At 30.9% G+C, this 18,700-nt stretch overlaps 1 protein-coding gene across 1 annotated transcript in view; it reads left to right on the top strand.

Annotated features, from left to right (window-relative positions):
• The window catches only part of LOC145314542 (uncharacterized), a 124,393-nt gene that overhangs the window by 52,951 nt on the left and 52,742 nt on the right, over positions 1-18,700 (top strand). The window contains exons 2-4 of the mRNA XM_080154502.1: positions 8,907-8,989; positions 13,380-13,440; positions 16,102-16,178. Coding sequence (XP_080010628.1) covers positions 8,919-8,989; positions 13,380-13,440; positions 16,102-16,178 — 209 coding nt within the window. The 5' untranslated portion in view covers positions 8,907-8,918. The remainder of the gene's footprint in view (positions 1-8,906; positions 8,990-13,379; positions 13,441-16,101; positions 16,179-18,700) is intronic.

The following is an 18,700-nucleotide window of genomic DNA, read 5'->3' as shown; positions in this document are numbered from 1 at the left end:
AGGGTTAAATAACTGTATCTCCCCATCGCAACCGCCTTGTGCAACCTTTCTATTGGGTTATTGAAAATCAACCAATTGCAATGCTGTCGCTTATATTAACACAGCCAAGCAGTAAACATAATTTAGAAGCAGACGAAAGAGGTCTTTAAAAAGGAAGGGATGTAGTTGTCTGTATATATGTACATCTATACTGTAGATCTGTTCTAAAATCTTTTGATATAAATTTTTTTTTACCTTATTTTTTCATATTTCGAATAATGTAAAAATTGCTGTTGGAAAAAATAAATAATCTTCCAAATGTTTTTAATATTCGTCCCCATTCCCTGAGACACGTCAATAATACGGGTAGTATGGACTATATGAATTTTCAGGGATTGAAAGAAAAGTAATTTGTTTTTTTTTAATTATCTTTACAAAGTATATATTTGTTATACAAGTTTTAAAAATTTTTCACAAAAAAGCCAATAAATATTTTTCAGCAAGTACCTAAACGATTCTAGAATGACAGGTAGCATAACATAGTTATAGAGAAGCTGTAAAGTTTTGGCTCAAGAATTTTTTATCCGGAATTTACATATTCCTGAATCCCTCAGAAAAGGCTGAGACATCAGACGGATGAACAATTATTGTAGTAAGTTGGCAGGCAGCTTCAGCTACATCTGGTGGTGTGCCATCCCTTCTACATTATTAATATGAACAATTATTGTAGTAAGTTGGCAGGCAGCTTCAGCTACATCTGGTGGTGTGCCATCCCTTCTACATTATTAATATGAACAATTATTGTAGTAAGTTGGCAGGCAGCTTCAGCTACATCTGGTGGTGTGCCATCCCTTCTACATTATTAATATGAACAATTATTGTAGTAAGTTGGCAGGCAGCTTCAGCTACATCTGGTGGTGTGCCATCCCTTCTACATTATTAATATGAACAATTATTGTAGTAAGTTGGCAGGCAGCTTCAGCTACATCTGGTGGTGTGCCATCCCTTCTACATTATTAATATGAACAATTATTGTAGTAAGTTGGCAGGCAGCTTCAGCTACATCTGGAGGCGTGCCATCAATTCTGCATAATATTTATGTAATCAAATTATCAGAGCTGCAAATTATTTTCTTGCACAAAATTCTTGCAGAATGGGGGTGAAGGGGGTGGTCAATACTAAAATTTAAAATGGGAAGAGATGCATTTATCTTTTTACCAACTCATTCTTCATTATATCTTTAAATACGACAGTCTATTTGATTGTTGTTGTGGTTTTTTTGTTCTTTTTTTGTTCGTGTTCTTTCTCCTCAATTCTCTCTCAATTTAATCCTCCCATATTAAACAATTATCGGCTCTGAGAAATGTGGGTAAGTGATAGTACACTAAATCTGGCACATAGAACCGCTAAAACGTCGCCCGTGTAAAATACTTTAAACTTGAGCAATTGATATATCATTTTAACTATGTATGTATCGTAGTTTTATCAATAAATTATTTAAGTACAATATCAATTTAAAGTTCTCATTATATACCTTGTTGTTTCAAAACCAAATATAAGTGAGAGCTTATCAAAAACAATTATATTTCAGTGCTATATTTCATTACTTGCATCGGGTATAGTCCCTTTCGTCGCAACGCCCCTTAAGGGGCGATACGTCCTATTTCAACAGTAGCTTTTTATAGGTTATTTTAAGTTAGGTTAGGTTAAATTAGGTTAGGTGATTGCCCCGCAGGGTTAGGGCCCCCCGCCGGGGCTAGAAATAGGAGAAAAGATACTTTGAAAATACGACGAATCGCCCCCTAAGGGTCGTTGCCACGAAGGGGACTATACCCCTAGCATCTATAAGATCTATATAAAAACGGACAGGAAAATGGAAGAAAATTATTCAAAACAAGCACAATAAAACTTCTAAGGACTTGTTTAAAGCTTTCCTAAATTGAGAACTCAATCGGTTCAGAAGTTTGTGAGATGAAAAATAAAAATAAATAAAAATCTTTAGAATTAAAGACAAATAAAGTAAAATAGGAATATATAGATACTGTGACACTATTGTATATGAAATCAGGGATGCAGGGAAAAGACAATGGTAAATAATAATCCCCACCCCCCTCCTCCCACTAAAACTATACGCCCATAGATTCTATGACCTCAAAATAAGATCTTTTAAGTGAAATTCTGGCTTGGAGGAGTTTTAAATATTGTGTAGATTAATTTACTGACATTGTCCTATCCCTGGCTCCCTGGTACTCCATGCCCATGTTGTCCTATCCCTGGCTCCCTGGTACTCCATGCACATGTTGTCCTATCCCTGGCTCCCTGGTACTCCATGCCCATGTTGTCCTATCCCTGGCTCCCTGGTACTCCATGCACATGTTGTCCTATCCCTGGCTCCCTGGTACTCCATGCCCATGTTGTCCTATCCCTGGCTCCCTGGTACTCCATGCCCATGTTGTCCTATCCCTGGCTCCCTGGTACTCCATGCACATGTTGTCCTATCCCTGGCTCCCTGGTACTCCATGCCCATGTTGTCCTATCCCTGGCTCCCTGGTACTCCATGCACATGTTGTCCTATCCCTGGCTCCCTGGTACTCCATGCCCATGTTGTCCTATCCCTGGCTCCCTGGTACTCCATGCACATGTTGTCCTATCCCTGGCTCCCTGGTACTCCATGGTCGTGAATAGTGAAGACATTAAGATAGTAAAAAATGCTTCCTTATGAGCTTTTAAATATCATTAAACTCGAAGTGAGAAATGCTTCTATTTAATATTTATAAGATAGGAGCCTTAATTTGTCATTGGAATGACAGTTACCCCCCTCTTCCACTGGTTTTTACACCCAGTTGGGCTCTCTACCAAATCTAACTAGCCTAGCCTCCAATATGAGCCTAAAAGCAATGTTGTGATATAAAAATTCCAAAGTGCTTTCACTCAAACTTACCTATTTGACAACAGAAAACCCCACTTGCTTATGTTTAATTGACAGGGGCCTTTTACAAAGCGGGGCCTTCCATCTAAGGATTACTCCCCCTGCATGGCCTATTCTACTATTACTTTTCCTAACCTAACCTGAAAGAAGTTAATCTTTTCTTCAATAGTTTGTTTTTTGTCAACATTTTGATAAAAGGTATGGGGGATATAATTTGAGAAATAAACGATTGTGCCGTTTATTCTCTAGATGCAGCTATTGCGAGTTTCAGGGAGAGATAGGACAGTGGCAGATGGATAAGTTCAGAAATGATTCAACCCCCCCCCCCCTTAATATATGCAAATTTCTAAAGACAGTATAAAACATGAAAAGTATTGTGAGGATATATTTTTTTTCATTTTCTAATCCCGGTATTCATGAAATAGTGTTAGTTTTAGTTATGAGCTTGCTTTATCATATTGATAGCATTATATAGTGGTGCATCTACTTTATTAATATAATACACAGCCAGCTACTACATCCTAATACATAAAGCAGTAAGGTTTTTTGTCTTAAAGCTATTTTTCTAATTTTCTAACTCCTTCGAATACAGAACAGGAGCGAAGCAGCTAGTATACTATTATGTATAATACATCATTAGAAAATTTATAAGGGCTTATAAACAAGTGTTATTTTGTGATTATTTCAATGTTTTACTCGAGTCACATATCGATTCAGCAAAATATTTTGGTACAGAAAGACACCTTGTCTATTTTTAAAGGGATAAAGCTTAATTTTTAACACAGTTTTAAGTAAATGATGTATTGTGGCTTGTAATTTTATTTTCAAACATATTATTATCATAGGAAATTGTCAATGAGAATTAATTTAACTGCCTACATAAAACAATTTAAGATATGTAATTAAAATTTTAATTGTCAAAATTAGTGAAGCAAATTATTTACTATTTAGACTTGTTAATTGTGAAAATAATTTCCTATTCATTGTGGTGAAAATCTATTAAATCCTTCAATAATTCAGAGGTCTACAGGGTATTTCTTTAAATCTAATTCATTTTAAGTAGTTTATCTGCTAAAAGGGGCACTTAATCAATCCCAACTTTTCAATTTTAGTTTTAAAAAAGGAAATAATTTGGGAGGGGGGAGGGGTCTAGAGGCGATTTCTTTTAAAAGGGTGTTGGTACATCCTCTAAAATAGTTATAATAATAGCCTTGATCCATCTCGGGAGCTACATGAATCTTCTCTAAATTGAGGGTATCAGTGGTTAGTGAGACTGACAAAACAACTTGAAAATTAAAGACCCTGTAGGGCAAGTGTACTATAAATTGGTGAAAATATATTAATTCCTTGACTGATTTTGTTTATACATTTACAAATATACTCAGCTCAGAGCACACTAAGGCCTTGAATTGTGCATTTTAACAATTATTAAAGATAAATAAATTCATTATTTCTAAGTCTAGCTTATCAAATTTTTCTTCAAAGATATTATCCCTTTTTCGTATGAAGCTAAAGATCTCTCGATTAACTATTTCAAAGGTATTGGACTTTTTAGGGAAGCTTTATAAATATTTTGTAATTGTCATTTGGACTAATTTCCTTGAACCCCCGATTCCCTACCCCCCTCGATAAACAGGTGTTTTTTTTTGTAAATGCACGTTTTAGACCATAGTGAGGCATCAATATTAAGGACCATATCGAGAAACATTGACAGATATTCATCTATATTAACGCTGTGTTTGTGTGAATCTAGTGTGTCTTTGTGAATATTTGGTTAAGAAAGTGGTTGATTAAAAGATATCGATTATACAATATACATAACTTTTTAGAAAAGTATCTTTTGACTTATCCCTAACCTAAACCAATTTAAGCATGTAAAATAACTCTTGAATTTCACCTCTTAATAAACATCAGTCTGTCACGCGTTGATTGACATACCAACGACGGGTACAAGTATAAGGATAAAATAGGTGTAGAATGTACGTGGATATCATAACAGGGGAAGATGTCGTCACATTAGATTGCTTATATGAAACCCATTTATTGGACAATTCGTTCATCCAGTTGGAGGGAGAATATGAACATCTGGTGTAAAGTCGAAGAAATAAAAAATCTTTTCTGGCAAATAAAGTTAGGATAGCGTTAAACAAGGATGACAATATCCATGGAACCGAAACTAACAAATAAGAAAGACAAACGACAATAGCAAATTTAGAAAAACTGCGCTTTTACCATACATAAAAAAAAAGATTTTAATGTCATAAAAAGTTTGTCTTTAAAATCATATATATATATTGAAATGAAAAATTAGCGCCACAGACTTCAATGAAAAAGAGACAAAATTGTATATCAGAATACTTGTCCCTACTTTGTCAAGTTGATATGTTTATTGAAAAACTTACTAGACCAGAAATCTTTATAGGCTGATTAATTTAGTGTCATCATAATCCAAAATATAACTTGGGAATAGGGTAGATAAGGTGGATGGGAGAATCGTTATTTTAGCCAGCTGCGAGAATCACTTTATCATTTATCACATAAAAATCTGGTGCAACATCTAAGTAATAATATATCGATAAACTTTTTAACAGTAAAATTAAAATTTAGCTACATTGAATGAAACATCACATCATATTTATGTCCTTAGTTAAAAAGAAATTTAACTTGTGTTAAATGGTTTGGAACACAACAAGTCTATAATGATATAATGTCACTTGTTTTACTTTATTAACAGAGATACTCTCTAATTTGTTAAGAAAGGCAGTTAATCTTAATCTTATTGATTAGCAGAACAGCTAATTTCTCTAAAATTTTCTCTACTTTTTTTCTTTTTCTCTTCTCTCTCTTTTTCCTCATCTCTCTTTTCTAACTCATTTTCTTCCTCTCTCTCTTTCTCAGTCTTTCACTCTTTCTTACTCACTTTATCTCATATTCTCTCTTTCTCTCTCTCCTCTCTCTCTCTCTCTTTTCTCTCTCTCTCTCTCACTCTCTTTTTTTCTCTTTCTTTCTCTCCTTCTCTCTCTATCTAAATATCTATCTCTCTCTCTAACTATCTATCTATCATTTTTTTCTCACTCTCTGTATTTATCTTTCTTTCTTTCTCTCTCTCTCTCTCTCTCGCTCTCTCTCTCTCTCTCTCTCTCTCTCTCTCTTCTCTCTCTCTCTCTCTCTCTCTCTCTCTCTCTCTCTCTCTCTCTCTCTCTCTCTCTCTCTCTCTCTCTCTCTCTCTCTCTCTCTCTCTCTCTCTCTCTCACTTTCTCTATCTTCTTCTTTATTCCACTTTCTTGTTATAGATTTATTTTCTTTATTGCTGATAATATAAATTTTCTTTTTAATAAGAATCTTATCTTGAATAAACAAATTTACTATCCATAAAAGAGCGAGACTTAAAATTTTCTAATTATGTATCAGCCCAAGTATTATCTTTTTAGAGGCGCATCTAATCGTAGAATAGGGTATGTCCCAATTGAGTCCTTTACTTAAATTGATGGTAAGCTTTAAGAGTTGTGAGTTATTTAATGCCAAGTTATGTAAATGCCAAATAAATATTCATATGAAAATTAAGTAATTTTTAAATACTAAACTCTTTTTTTCTCATAAAAAATATTGCTAGCTTATTACGGTGTATATAATTGTCCTTGTTTAATTAGAAGAAACAAAATTTTAAGATAATTTAAAGCTTACTCAGCTTAATCGACTTAAAAATAAGTTTAGAAATTATAAACATGGATTATTGCTTCGCTATTTTTAGACATAATTTTTTCTTGTTTTTTGTTTGTGAAAGCAAAAAAATGGGATTGTTGGTTTCTTTTTTCATATCCCAGCATAATCGGATAAAAATAGGATTAGAAACTGCGAACATAGGATTTCAATAGAAATAGCAAATTTTTGTTTTACAGAGTAATTTTCTCCTGAATTTTATTTTGTTGGTTGGTTTGTTTAATGGTCTGTACTGAACATGTTAGGTGATTATGAACAGAGGGTAGAGAAAGGATGTTAGTCATAGGCCAGGCAATTTAAATAAGGTGTTTGTGTATTTACTAGAGGCTGCGCACCTAGCATCAAGATGCATTGTATTATATTAGGTATGTAAGGGCAGAAAAATAGTCTAAAACCATCCTAAGACAGTAATATAAAACCAATGTAGCTTCTGGCCCTATATGATGCCTTCACAAATGGAAAACTCATTCGGTGTATTAGTTAACGAAATCTAAATCAATATACTACTTACTTTTATATGTCTTGCTATTTTTGCTAAGATTAACTGTTATTTATGCACACTCATAAAAATAATATATGAATAGCAGACTAGGCCTAAAGATTAAAGATTTACCTTTCTCAAATTTTTGATTAGGCACTTTCTAAATTTCTCTTGTAGTTCTGGGATAGGTCAATGACAGAAATAAATTTTTTTCTAAACAATTCTTAGAATAGGATATTGATTTTGTATTGTCTGTCATTCAAATCAATGTATTTATTTGTCTGAGGGAATGCTTTGAATAGTTATCTATCTCATTGTTTTATAGACAGCTCTTGCGGATATCAAAATGAAGAATTGTAAGATTAAAACAAGTTTGTTAACCCTGGGGGGCCGAAAGCCTGTGCTATTAAAGAAACTAGTACTATTTTTTTTAATATTAATATTCTTGGAAGATTGTCTGTAATACGATGCTATACATAATTCTTCAGAATGACTAAGAACCGCTTCTAATTCAGTTGGTATTAGTCAGTTATGAAACCATATTGAAAAAGGTATCAAACCATCCAATGTTAATAAGTCTAATTTTTCTATTTACCACTCCTTGTATTACTATATATGGATAAAAAGATTAGTATATTAGGATTTGTCTAGGAATTGAAAAAATTGCACAAATTGGCTAAAAAGAGACATTAATAATAATAAAAAAGAAAGCCTTTTTTATATCATTTGACTACAATATCTATCACAGTCATGATTTTTTTTTCGGGGGATTGACAGGCATGCTTTACTTTTAGAGTAGCAACAATATTTCTAAAAAAAAAACTGTGAATTAATTTGTTTTATTTGATCTTTTCCTTATCAAAACATAAATGTACATATTTTGATTATTAAATTTAATTAATATTGACAACAAAATTTATTTTTAACAGTTAAAATGTCAACAGATATTAATATAATTATTACCCTTTCAATAAATAATTAAAATTATAAAATACATCTATTTAAAGTATGGCAGGAACAATAATGTCTAAATATAGCTCAGCAATTAGAAGGTAACAAAAACTTACTTAAAATGACAATATACTATCATACAGAAACTGTAAAGAAAATATTTACAGAATTTAAGGCTTGAAATAATTTATATTACATTATTTATATAAAGATAAAACCAATGACAGTTTTATGTTTCCAGCATAGCTTCAAAACCAATTATTATCCGCTGGTTATATGATAAAAATCATAAAATTAAAACGAGTTTTTCATTGTATTATCCACGGAAAGCTGCATATGATACGATACAAAAGCAATGGCATTTTAAATGAAGAACAAATACGGTACAGTTATAGGTTATAGAGAAGCTGCTTTAAACTAAAAAAAACATTCAAAATATGATATAACTTTGTACAAAATTTATAATTATTAATAAATGGTAAAAATAAACAGTAAAAATATTGAATAACCGTTTAAACAATTATAATATTTAAGAAAATGTTATCTAATTATTATTTTGAAAATTTAGACATGAAATGTATAGTACATCAAAATAGAACAAAATAAGTTTATAAAATTATATAATCATTTATTTTATTTTATTTTTTCTTTCGAGGGGGGAGGGTAGGTAAAATTAGTGTTTTAAATAATCATAAATTTGTTTTATTTCATTTCAAATTCCTATTTTAAACTTTCTAGTGATTGCTATCATGTTTATAAGGAGAAGGACTTTTAAAATCTACAATAACACAATTAACTTGTTTGTTCTTGTTTTAAAAAGATATTTCATGTATAATTTGATTTCAGGAAAAAGTCGCCATGTTGAAGTTTACAGTAGCCAGCCTTGTCATTGTAGCCAGCAGTATATCTACAGGTGTTGCCAGCCCCAGGTAATTCATTGTAGCCAAATGATTAGTAGATAGAGATAATGCTATTATGTAAAGTAGTAAGTAAATATAAGATTTCAACAACTGTACCGTTGGGTTCTCCTTTTCAGGAAGGTTATTTTTTTAGATTTAAATTTTAGGATGATTTTAGGCTATATTTTAGTACCCTTTCTACCCCTTTGAATACAGAGCCCCTAGTCCCTAATCCCTATGATTGCATCCGCTATTTATTTATATTCTACTAGCGACTTCACCCCTAGCCTCTAGGGGCTTCATCCGAAGAGGTTTGATCAACCTAATTTTTCATATTTTAGATTTAAAAAGGAAAAGAAAAACAATTTTTTTTTAGAGGGGGGGGACTTGTCGACCCCCTTTTAAATTTTAGATAATTTTTTGGGGGGGAGGGGGATATTTTTCATTTTTTGGGGGGGGTTGGGGATGTCCCGCCCCCCCCCAAGAAAATAGCTAAAAACCATCCCAGGACCAGTAGGTAGATTCCCTGAAGAGTAGAGCCCAATCGGTTCAGTGGTTACTGAGATCTTAAGCTTCAGACAGACAGAAAGACAGACAGAAAGACAGACAGAAAGACGGACAGACAGACAGTCAGACACACAGACATCGTACTATTTTGTATTATAGATAGTTAGTTCTAATTTGAGAATAAATATGAGTAACACAAATAATAATATATTATATCATATTACTTATTTTTGGTTTTGATTGGTGTAAAAACAATACAGTTTAAAATATTTTTAAAATTATAATAGTAAATCAAATTGCCTCACTAACAAATGCCTAATTTCACAAATAAAATTTTGATTGAATATTTTAATTAATCTCTGTTTTCCTATCTCTGTAACCTTTATTAAAAAACAGCAACTTTTGCGTAATTGATTGAATACTTTTAGATTTGTTTTAACTGTTAGTATGAATGGCATTAAATTATTTGTAAACATTTCCGTTTCAAATTCTGGGAGCATCCCCTAAATCGTTAGAGGACCATGTATAAAACACATTAGTTTGAGTAGAGGAGCTACTCAATAAGTAGAAATAATGGTATGTCTTGGGAGCCATGGACGACCTGTAATCTAAAAAAACCTTAGTTTAAAAAAAAGTTATTTATTATACAATTCACACATCTTATTTAAGGTTTTTACCTTTTCAGGCCCATCTTTTAAAAAAAACAATTTAAATTTTTATACATTAATTTCATTGTCAATACAAAAAAAACTTCGACGTCCTTGAGGTAATGATGGCTCACAATTCTGTTTAGGAGGTTGTGCAAAATTATGTAGTACACTACTTTTCCAGATAACTAAATATCTTTCTGAATTATAGAGTTATTGGGACACGTATTCCAAAAAAGAATCAATCATTGTAGATATAATGACACTTTTCCTATTAACAATTACAGCCAACCAACCTTTGATTGGAAAACTTGGTAGTTGGGTATTGCGCTCTTTTTTTACTTTTAATTAATTAAATTTGTAATAATAGGTATTATTTTCAATATATTGAGTTTTGACGCGGCTATAGTCATGAGTCGAACCCACTACCTTCCCAATTTAATAACCATCCAATCATTACAATTTCAAAAAAAATCTTATATTTTGTTTCTGTATCATAATATACTGTTTTTTTTTATCAAACACTCGTGGACATAATTGACTTTGTTTTTATTGTAAACATCTGTGTCCTGCTTAAAATTATGTATATATGATTTGTTCTCAATCAAACGTCATAATTTAAAGATTAATTTACCAGCCCATTTCCTTAAACTAAATCTAAGAGAGAGGGAGGAGGCAATGGATTAAGAATCAATCTTACCCTTAAAACATTTTATTTTTGCTTTTGTAACTCAAGTGTGTTGGGGGGAATGGTTGAATTAGAACTATAAAAAAAAAATATACACATGTAGATAGAGATGTCTAAGCTTTTTATTTTGAGAGGAGGAAATGATGAGTTTCAAAGGTTAGCTGGAAATAATCTAATGTCTTTTTTTTCATTTTGAATGGGGTAAAATAAAGGGTTTCAGAGTATAAAGGGGATTAACACCTCTTTACCCCCACCCTTGGACGTGTATGGAAGACGTTAAATGGAAGTATTATCAAACTTTTATTCAAGAATTAATACAATTTAGATTTTTATACAAGTAGGGAGATATTACTTTAGAGGGATGGGTAAGTTGAAGATTTTATGTTTTCCCAGAGCTTTATTGTTTCATTTTCTTGCTGTGATACTTGTAAATGAATTGATCTTGCCACCTTTTCTTGCTGCTAAAGTGAAACTAAAGTTGTTTATAAATATAAAAATGAAAAAGTACTTAGATTTAATGGACCAACTTTCCTTTTTCTTACATAACATTCGTGACTCACTTCAGGTCTTTTAATGGAGTTTTAAATGTGGATAGAATTTTTTGCACTTTTTTATTCTATCTATCTGTAGCAATATGTCTGTACATATCTGTATAGATGCTTCGCCCCTAGCATCTAGGGGTTATGCATTCGAAGGGATATAGAAAAAGCAGGAGAATAGCCTTAAAGAGACTTAAAGTTTTTAATTTTAAATTAAAATAGCCTAAAACTATATAATGAGCAATATGATCAAAATGTTGAACTGAATTAGTTAAGTTGTTAATGAGAATTTAACGGACAGGTTAAAGAAGCGTGCAGAAGGGTGTTACAGTAGTTGTATTAAATCCCCTGGCAAAATTAAGCATCCAAAGGATCTACCCCCCTTCACAACTCTATCCATCTAGCTTAGCAGATAGTTATCTGATTATCTTTCTATATTTAAAAACTATCTATCTATTTATAAAACAAACTATCTATCTAGCTATGTAGATATCTAATTATCTATCTCTATTCTAGATCTGCAAGAAAAATAGCTAAAGTCTTCAAACTATCTACCTTACAACAAACTATCTATCTAGCTATGTAGATATCTAATTATCTATCTCTATTCTAGATATGCCAGAGTTATGGCTGATCCTTTAACATTTGAAAACTATCTATCTAGCTATGTAGATATCTAATTATGTATCTCTATTCTAAATCTGCAAGAATTATGGCTGATCCCTTACCATTTGAAAACTATCTATCTATCTAGCTATGTGGATATCTAATTATCTATCTCTATTCTAGATCTGCAAGATTTATGGCTGATCCCTTACCATTTGAAAACTATCTATCTATCGAGCTATGTGGATATCTAATTATCTATCTCTATTCTAGATCTGCAAGAATTATAGCTGATCCCTTACCATTTGAAAACTATCTATCTATCTAGCTATGTGGATATCTAATTATGTATCTCTATTCTAGATCTGCAAGAATTATAGCTGATCCCTTACCATTTGAAAACTATCTATCTATCTAGCTATGTGGATATCTAATTATGTATCTCTATTCTAGATCTGCAAGAATTATAGCTGATCCCTTACCATTTGAAAACTATCTATCTAACTATGTAGATATATAATTATCTATCTCTATTCTAGATCTGCAAGAATTATGGCTAATCCTTTACCATTTGAAAACTATCTATCTATCTAGATATGTGGATATCTAATTATCTATCTCTATTCCAGATCTGCAAGAATTATGGCTGATCCCTTACCATTTGAAAACTATCTAGCTATGTGGATATCTAATTATCTATCTCTATTCTAGATCTGCAAGAATTATGGCTGATCCCTTACCATTTGAAAACTATCTATCTATCTAGCTATGTGGATATCTAATTATCTATCTCTATTCTAGATCTGCAAGAATTATGGCTGATCCCTTACCATTTGAAAACTATCTATCTATCTAGCTATGTGTGTGGATATCTAATTATCTCTCTATTCCAGATCTGCAAGAATTATGGCTGCTCTGTTACCATTTGAAAACTATGTATCTATCTAGCTATGTGGATATCTAATTATCTATCTCTATTCTGATCTGCAATAATTATGGCTGCTCTGTTACCATTTGAAAACTATGTATCTATCTAGCTATGTGGATATCTAATTATCTATCTCTATTCTGATCTGCAATAATTATGGCTGCTCTGTTACCATTTGAAAACTATCTATCTATCTAGCTATGTGGATATCTAATTATCTATTTCTATTCTAGATCTGCAAGAATAATGGCTGATCCATTACCATTTGAAAACTATCTATCTATCTAGCTATGTGGATATCTAATTATCTATCTCTATTCTAGATCTGCAAGAATTATGGCTGATCTCTTACCATTTGAAACTATCTATCTAGCTATGTGGAGATCTAATTATCTATCTCTATTCTAGATCTGCAAGAATTATAGCTGAAATCTTCAAACTATCTACCTTACAACAAACTATCTATCTAGCTATGTAGATATCTAATTATCTATCTCTATTCTAGATCTGCAAGAATTATGGCTGATCCTTTACCATTTGAAAACGAGGCAGATGTTGTTTTAAAGGTAAGATTTATTTATATCACGACCCTTAGAAATTACATAGAATAATTTGATTAGTATTTCTATTAGGTATTATTCCGTCTGATTTAGGAAATAATATACAATTAAAATGGCACTAACTTACTTTGGAACCAAAAATGCTGAAAATTTCCTTTATAAATTGCTTCATATTGTCATAATTTTGGTACCTAAGCTTCTGTCTTCATCTAATTTATCCAAGGAAGAAAATATTTGTGAAACAGTACATAAGAGCTAAAGCAGACTTTGCATTTATTTTTGCTTGCACTTAAAACATCTTGTAATCACAGTAGCTTATAAGAGGACATTTTTAAAGATAAATATTTCAGAATTTGATCGTAATTTAATGAGTGAAAAAAATTAAATAGATGTTTTGTACACAAACTTTTGTTTTAGAGCATAACTCTCTTAAGTTCCTTTTTATGTCAACTAGTGACTTTGTCTCTAGACTATAAGGCTTTTTCTCAAAAGGGATGTGGGTTATTCCCTCCACCAAAAACAATTACAAGGTGCACTTTCTCATAGACGGCCTCACATCTTCTGCCAGTTGAATAGACTTAAATCTGCTTTGAGACTTGAGGAACGATCAGCCCAGCTGCCTATTTTATCCAGATAAAATCCATTTTTACAGACAGACAAACATCCTATTACTTTAGTATACTTTTTTATTTTTAGCTTATTCATTTCTTTTAATCAGTAAAAAGCATTTCCAGACCATTGCATTGTACAAAGTTTCACTTTCCATTGGTTCTCATTATATACTTCTTCTTATGTTCTCCAGTATTACTTCAATTAGGCAAATTTTTGTTTAGAAATAATACAAAGTAAAAATATTTCATTGGCACATAGATTAACAAATTATTTCTGGTAAATACAATTTCTTAAAACAGTAGGTTTAGTTGAGCTTTTTAGATCAATCAAAAAGTCAAAAGAGACAATTCAGTTAAACTAAAAGGAAATCAATATGTTTTCTTTTTATGTGGATTTTAAAAAATGAAACCATATATTGCTTTAAGTGAATATACCTTAACAAAACACACTATTTTGCTGCAATGAATATAGACATATTGGTCCTTGTTTTTTTTGTAATATTGTATAAGCACTTTTTGCTTAATCTAGTCTGAGATGGCAACTATAATAAGAAAATTTATTTACTTCTTAATATGCTGTGGAGTAAAGTTATTCTATGATTCGTTCATACCGTAGTTAAAGAATAGATCTCGCTAACTATTAGGACAGATATTTAAAAGAATTGCCTGATTTTTATTAAATTAAGATATGCCTAATTTTGAAACCAATCATATTGTTTTAACATTTTAAGGATGACAACATCCATAAAATCGTAGCTTAATATCTTTGTCAAGTAATTTACTATGGAAATTTTCTTCCTTGTTAAGTTTCTGTCCAGATGTTTGAAAACTTTTACTTTTTTGTCGATTGTTATCAAAATGAAGTAATAAATAATAATAAAATAACTTAAGAAATTTTATTTTCTATAATTAAAGTGACACTTTCATTTTTAAGTAGCATAGCTGCCCTATAACCAGACTATGTCCATACGTCTATTCTTCCAAATGTATCCATGTGTTATAAAATGTTGGTAAAAGTTGTTTGTTGGCATATTTCAAAAATTGTAAAAAATGCCTTATGAACTTATGAAAAATGATACTTACAAATATTAATCTTCTTTAAATTTTTCTTTAGAACGTACTTCACTATTATATTATCATATTAACTCTTGTTAGCTTATTAATGCTGCGCTGTCTATGGATTTAATTGTATCTGTTTTATTAAGTGTTATAAAGAAAGTGTGTTAAAGGATGAAAAAAATTACAAAATTAATGAATAAAGCAGGAAAATCTTGAAAATTGTAAAAATCTTTCAGGTATCTTAATGGATAAAACAATGAATGATCAATTGATCTTAAAAAGTTGGAAATTTTTTAGACAGTGCTAGTTAGAACCAACTAAGTACCTAAAGATTTTAAGATCACTTTAGGTATTAGTATAATTTACAGTCCAATGTTCTCTCCCTCCGTATTCTCCTTTAAATAAAACAGAATATATGATAATACAAATCTAAGATAAAATTTTTTTTACATCAGCTACCAATAAATCCATAAAAGTATTTAAATTTTGTTGAGGATTTTCCTAGAATTATTTACCACTTTACTCTGATCGTTTTTTAAAGTACACACCCTCTTTTTGTTGTAAATAACATTTAATTTTTAATTAGTAAAGTGATACAAATGACATTTACATTTTTAGATTTAGATTCAGTGTGGTTTAAAACTGTTTCAACGTTTAAAAGATACATTTTAGCATCGTAATTGAATTAAACAAAAAAATTTATTTAAATTTTTTTCCTCGAAATACAACAATAAAATGGTTATATTAAGTTCTTGTTTATAGTAAGCATTGCTAAAATGCCTTGGCTTTTGAACATATTCTACTAACATGCATCGTAAGGACTCATAGACAAATGGCATAGAATCAAAGGGTTGGTTGTCAAAAAATAAAAATATTTCTTACATGTAATAAATAAAGTGACTGCAACATGGGAATGGTTACAATGAGGCTGAACTTACTATTATTTTGATAGGACTCCCAGACAAAGGTTATGTTATCTAATTATGTTATTTTATAGGCTGGATACCCAGGCTGGAAGCCAACCAAGTTCAAGCGGGCACCTCAACCTGCACAGGGCAGATTTTTGTATTACAGGTAGGATCATCTATCTATCTATAAAGTATATTTATCTATCAATCTATAAAGTATATTTATCTATCAATCTATAAAGTATATTTTTCTATCAATCTATAAAGTATATTTATCTATCAATCTATAAAGTATATTTATCTATCAATCTATAAAGTATATTTTTCTATCAATCTATAAAGTAATATATCAATCTATATAGTATATTTATCTATCTATTTAAGTGATATGACACCCGCTATATATATCCCAATTAACAATTCAATCTTTAATATTTAATATAATTTTGTTAATATTTAGATTTTATTATTTGTAATACATAGACGTACTTTTGGAAGACGAAGCATGTCCCTCGAAAATAAGCATGTTACGTCATAAAAATAATGAATTATCCATTTCTTTTTTTATGGGTTTTCTTTCCCACTCCTCCTCTCCTCATCCCTCATTTTTATGACATCATTGAGGAACTTTTTTCGTCTTCGTACTTTTGTATGTATAAATATAAAGAAGGAAAATGTCATATAAAATAAGTTTAAATTAATGTATTATATATTCTTTTTATCTATTGAAAACACTTTCAATTTGTATAACGAAAGTTTATAAGGTATTACATATGCTTATAATGTCAGGGTTAAAGTACAATGGACGATAAATCTTTCATTTTCATTTACTTTCATCCTTATTTGCAAAATTCTGTTTTTGGTAGCCTTATAAAGGAGATATTGTGTTGCAATAACTTATAATTAGAGTTATTCCCTCCTACAAATAAAGTTCACTCCAGTATGCAGCTTCAAAACCAATTAGTGTCTGATGGATTAGAACTTGTTCTAAGCCATACTAAAAAATCATGTATCGTATCGTACTATATACAATTTTCTACGAATAATAATAAAAAATCATAATATTAATAGGCCCGGACAAAACTGGATTAATCTCAAAATTTTCCCTATTACTATCCGCGGAAAGCTGTCTGTAATACGGTGCGATAGATAACTATTAGTAGATATTGAAAGAAAGAAGGGGTTGTAGATTATTTTTCCTACCGTGTTTCCTTGTTCCCTGGCGTAATATGCATATGCAACAGTATTACATGTGTCTACGCTTGTATTATTATTGTGTCTAGTGTCATAATTTATTTCATAGCAGGGATGAAGAGACTGGAATATAGCTTATAAAAAAATATTTTTGTCGACTTTTTTTATATTTTTCTTAGGACTTTTTAACTTTGGAAAAGTTGTCAATGCCATTTATAAATAACTGTTTGAAAATAATTGATATAGGATATACGTAGATATATTAACAGAGGAAAATTTGTCGTCTTTTTGGATTGTTAATATGGACCTCATTTATTTGTTGGTCAATCCAGCAGAAGGGGAGGGGAAGGTGTAAAAGGGTTGAATCCCTGCGAGCATCACTTTATCAAAGTATATGTAAATCTTGTGCAACATCCAAGTAATAATATATAAATTTTGAAGGAGGATGAGTTTATCTTCAATTTGCATTTCCCTGTATCTCTGTTCCAATTCAGAACAAAATGACATTCCTTTTTAGTAATTGGTTCAGTCAATTTTAACAAGGACGTCAGCAACATAAAAGCACAAAAAAATTATTTAAAATAGAAAGAAGAAAGTAGTAACTTAATAATAAAATATTTATAAAAATTATGTAGTTGTAACAAGGGGTTTAAAGGGATATGATAATGGACTATGCATTAATACATATTGTAATCCCTTCTGTAAATAGAAATTATTGGTTTAAAAGTTTGGACCTGCTTGTTTGAACCCACCAATGAAGATTTAATAAATCATCCAAAGATTAAGTCTAACGAATGAGAAGGTGTGGTTATATAATTTTGTGTATCAGTATGAATTACAATTGAATCTCCCCTCCCCTACCATTTTGTATTCTTATGGTGCTTGAGTGAAAAACAGTAAAGATTAGCTTACATTTTTTTCCTAGCCTACGGACAAATCCCTGTCGTAGAGAAGCTGTGATACAATGAATTTATGGGCTTGTATTATTATGACACTAGGGTACATGATATACTCAATACAAGCATTTCATAGTTAACTTCTCCCATTGATAGTACAGTAAATTATATCCTTATCCTTAGTATGCCGTTATGTGTTATAATAATGACAAAGCTATTCTAGAGCCCAGGAAAAAGACATTACACATTCATACATGTGTTTGTGTATTTGTATAATCAAGAAGATAGGAAACTGTATTCCCAAAAAATACTGAAGCTTAAACAGCACTGTTCATTCTATTAAACTGTTATTTTTCTGTGTGCCTATTTTCTATGAAATGGAGAAAAACACCCCCACCAACTTAAACTACGGTAAGAGAAATAAGAAGTAAAAACGAAACATTTTTTTTTGGTGGGGGGTATTTTTTAGTGCATTATTTAATTGGAAATGTTTACCCATATTTGACGAATCTAGATAAAAACTAAAGACTAGAATAAACCCTTCATGGAAACGAAAACTTAATAACTTAGTAGTGAATAAGATCTTAATGTCTTCTAC

This window comes from Acartia tonsa, chromosome 3, assembly GCF_053477335.1.
Source record: "Acartia tonsa isolate MP-2025a chromosome 3, ASM5347733v1, whole genome shotgun sequence".
NCBI lineage: Eukaryota > Metazoa > Arthropoda > Copepoda > Calanoida > Acartiidae > Acartia > Acartia tonsa.
The sequence above is the reverse complement of the archived record's forward strand: the minus strand, read 5'-3'. Positions and strand labels throughout refer to the sequence as shown.